Here is a 4497-nt window from a genome sequence, read left to right as displayed (position 1 = left end):
CTAACTCAACATTACTAATGTTTTTCTTTAAAAAGGGTGTGAAAACTGTCATATTTAACCATATGCTTTTGTGTGTGTGTGTGTGTGTGCGTGTGTGCGTGTGCGTGTGTGTGTGTGTGTGTATGTGTGCCTGTGGTTGTCAGGGTAACGGCAGAGGTGAAGCAGAACTCCACAGGCACCATCGTATGCAGGGCTCAGGGGGAGTGGAACGGAACTCTGGAATTCACCTATAGCAGCGGAGAAACCAAAGTGATTGACACCGTTAAACTGCCAGTCATAAAGAAGAAGATCCGGCCAATTGAAAAACAGGGCAGGACTGAATCCAGGTAAAAACCCAACTGGACGAGTAAAAACCTGTAGAGTAGTAAGACAGGGGGTTCCCTCATATACAGTAAGGCACAACTGAAACAGGTTTATAGTGTGAGTGGATCAGACACACAGCAAAATGACACATTGCTTTAGAGCTGTTTGGAACTGCTGCTTTACAGTGAATTAAAATGTCTTACTGCTTTAAAACAAAAACAACAACAACAACAACAACAAATGCAATGGGACAAAGTTGACATTGGAGCTAAAGCGAAAGCTAAGCCTTGAGTTGTAAGGCCTGAGATCCTAGGATGGTGACAGGAAAGCACTGATATGAAAACACTGGTGAATTCCTCTTCCCATTCTGCTCAGTACGGGGTCAAACATCCGCTTGACTCCATGATCATGGCTGCATCACCACAAGGACTGCAAAATGCAACCAGCCTTCCCACTGCATCTGCATGACTGACATTTGCCGTTGTATTTCCAGGCTAGTTTATGTCATACCAGTGCATAGACTGACCTGTGACTCTGACACACTATAGAGTTTATAACCGTTTGGTTCACAAGACCAGGACTGTACACTTAAAGAACATCAACTGCTTTGTGTGTGTGTGTGTGTGTGTGTATGTGTGTGTGTGCTTGTGTGTGTGTGTGCGTGCATGTGTGTGTATGTGTATGTGTGTGTTTGTGTGTGTGTGCGTGCATGTGTGTGTATGTGTATGTGTGTGTGTATGTGTGTGTGCGTGTGCGTGATTGTGCGTGTGCGTGCATGTGTATGTGTGTGTGTGTGTGTGTGTGTGTGTATGTGTATGGGTATGGGTATGTGTATGTGTGTGTGTGTGTGTGTGTGTGTGTGTGTGTGTGTGTGTATGCGTGTGTGCGTGCATGTGTGTGTATCTGTATGTGTGTGTGTATGTGTGAGTGTGTGTGTGTGTGCGTGTGCGTGTGCGTGCATGTGTATGTGTGTGTGTGTGTGTGTGTAGGCGTCTGTGGCAGCACGTTACCACGGCGTTGAAGGAGGGGAACATGGAGGCAGCGACAGAACACAAACATCGTCTGGAAGAGCGACAGAGAGGAGAGGAGAGACAGAGGGCAAAGGTCAACTTGCCTTGGAAACCCAAATACTTCAACAAAGAGGTGCAGTAGCCTCTAGTCACACCCCAAATACTACAGTAAACATGAACACTATAGTTAATATCAACAACCCAAATACCACAGTAAACATGAACACTATAGTTAATATCAACAACCCAAATACCACAGTAAACATGAACACTATAGTTAATATCAACAACCCAAATACCACAGTAAACATGAACACTATAGTTAATATCAACAACCCAAATACCACAGTAAACATGAACACTATAGTTAATATCAACAACCCAAATACCACAGTAAACATGAACACTATAGCTAATATCAACAACCCAAATACCACAGTAAACATGAACACTATAGTTAATATCAACAACCCAAATACCACAGTAAACATGAACACTATAGTTAATATCAACAACCCAAATACCACAGTAAACATGAACACTATAGTTAATATCAACAACCCAAATACCACAGTAAACATGAACACTATAGTTAATATCAACAACCCAAATACCACAGTAAACATGAACACTATAGTTAATATCAACAACCCAAATACCACAGTAAACATGAACACTATAGTTAATATCAACAACCCAAATACCACAGTAAACATGAACACTATAGTTAATATCAACAACCCAAATACCACAGTAAACATGAGCACTATAGTTAATATCAACAACCCAAATACCACAGTAAACATGAACAATATAGTTAATATCAACAACCCAAATACTACAGTAAACATGAACACTATAGTTAATATCAACAACCCAAATACCACAGTAAACATGAACAATATAGTTAATATCAACAACCCAAATACTACAGTAAACATGAACACTATAGTTAATATCAACAACCCAAATACCACAGTAAACATGAACAATATAGTTAATATCAACAACCCAAATACCACAGTAAACATGAACACTATAGTTAATATCAACAACCCAAATACCACAGTAAACATGAACACTATAGTTAATATCAACAACCCAAATACCACAGTAAACATGAACAATATAGTTAATATCAACAACCCAAATACCACAGTAAACATGAACACTATAGTTAATATCAACAACCCAAATACCACAGTAAACATGAACAATATAGTTAATATCAACAACCCAAATACCACAGTAAACATGAACAATATAGTTAATATCAACAACCCAAATACCACAGTAAACACGAACACTATAGTTAATATCAACAACCCAAATACCACAGTAAACACGAACACTATAGTAAACTCTAACACTCTAACCCTAACAAAGGATATGAAAAGATAGGTTCTCTTGACTAAGACACTGAGTTGTATTCAAATCTATTGAAACCACCTGAGTCTATAGCTACCATTATGTCAAATGTAAAATATCTCAGTCCAGTGATGAATAGGGTTTTGTCATTTCGGTTGTCATAGCCAAGTAATACAATGTCAACTGATTAACATCAGCGAGTAGATTCATAAAATAGCAAGAATCAATTTCACTCAATGTCAATTTCACTCAAGTAATGTCTTTATCCAGTGTAGCAATAAACGTGAATTTCTACAGTGATGGAGAGGTTTAGCGCAGCGAATCAGAGAGAGTCATCAGAGAGAGTCAGTTCTGTACAGGGGAAACAGGAGGTTTGAGGAGAAAAGACCAGTCAGCATCTACTGATCACCGTCACATCAGTCTGCAGCTACTGCTACATACCTGATCTCAGCAAAGAGTACAGTCACTCCAGTATACTGCAGATCACTTTATCTGGAACATTCTGACGTGCAAAAAAGGACGGACGCTGTGCGTTAGCTATCAAATATCCCTGACCTGTAACACCCAACGCTACTGACCTTACACTGACCTTACACTGACCTTACATTCACCTTACGCTCAGCACTGAAGCATAGCTCTCTGATAGAGTCATGTGTTTTGGACCTCACAATATCATGACAGTGTCCCCATAACACACAGCGTTTACTACAGTGTATTTTTCTCTGATAATCCCACACCCACTCTAACTGCACTGCAGCATTGCCAGTGATCATGTGACATGGATATACATAAATATAAACATTACATACCTGACACATTACTCGTGTGATTAAAATAATAATAAAAAAAAATGCATTAAATTAAATTAATGCTGAAAAATTCTTGAATTCTTGAGTATAGCGCTTATTAAATAGAAATATCTTTAATTAGACCAAACACTTAACTGTAAAATTGAAATTTAATTAAGATTCAAACAGTAATATTTATAATATACAAGCTCTTGGTTAATTATTTTGAAGGGTTTAACCTTTATTATTTATATATGCACATACACATTTAATGTCTATTCAGGTATCAGGTATGCCTGCATGGCCAGCACACTGTATGGTCTGTCAGATATAATAACACATGTTACATACATTTATGAGTTCTCAGAATGCTTTATTACTGGCCCAGTCTGAGTCTGACACACGTTTCCTGTCTGTTTGGACTGTGACTCAGAGAAGCATCCACCGTTTTAGGGGTTTTACTGACTGTATCTCAAAAATCATTAGTTCTCACAGTTACAGAGCATGTGCGGTGAGGTCTTGGTGTCTGATGGTACAGGGTGAATATGGTGGCGTGACTGATGGAAGAGAAGTGACAGGCTGACTTGGTTCTGACTTGGTTCTGTGTGTGGTATGTGCGGTGAGGTCTTGGTGTCTGATGGTACAGGGTGAATATGGTGGCGTGACTGATGGAAGAGAAGTGACAGGCTGACTTGGTTCTGACTTGGTTCTGTGTGTGGGATGTTCTGCAGGGTGACGGCTGGGTCTATATGAACCCACTGTGGAAGACGCACTGAGGGCCACGGAACCAGAGGCTTCGTCATCCTCAGAACCCAGCACCTGGGCCCTCTGCCTTCCCTGGAGCAGAAGAAAGAGAGAGGATGGGAGGGGGAGAAGGAGAGAAAACCAGAGATAAAGAGGGAACCTTATGCGGGCCTTCCTGTTCAGACAGAAAAAATAGTCAACTGTAACAGTGATTAGATGATTCAGTTAAGGGAAGGCACCAGTGGGCCTGTGTCTACGGAGACACGCGCACACACACATACACA

At 40.2% G+C, this 4497-nt stretch overlaps 1 protein-coding gene across 1 annotated transcript in view; it reads left to right on the top strand.

The window, feature by feature from the left end:
• The window catches only part of osbpl10a (oxysterol binding protein-like 10a), a 68946-nt gene extending 64701 nt beyond the window's left edge, over nt 1–4245 (top strand). Inside the window, exons 12-14 of the mRNA XM_030789029.1 lie at nt 144–326; nt 1293–1446; nt 4201–4245. Of these exons, the coding sequence (XP_030644889.1) occupies nt 144–326; nt 1293–1446; nt 4201–4245 (382 nt within the window). The remainder of the gene's footprint in view (nt 1–143; nt 327–1292; nt 1447–4200) is intronic.
• The last annotated feature ends 252 nt before the right edge of the window (nt 4246–4497 follow it).

The sequence above is a fragment of the Chanos chanos genome, chromosome 12, assembly GCF_902362185.1.
Source record: "Chanos chanos chromosome 12, fChaCha1.1, whole genome shotgun sequence".
NCBI lineage: Eukaryota > Metazoa > Chordata > Actinopteri > Gonorynchiformes > Chanidae > Chanos > Chanos chanos.
Note: the sequence above shows the minus strand (reverse complement) of the source record. Positions and strands in the feature narration are given on the sequence as shown.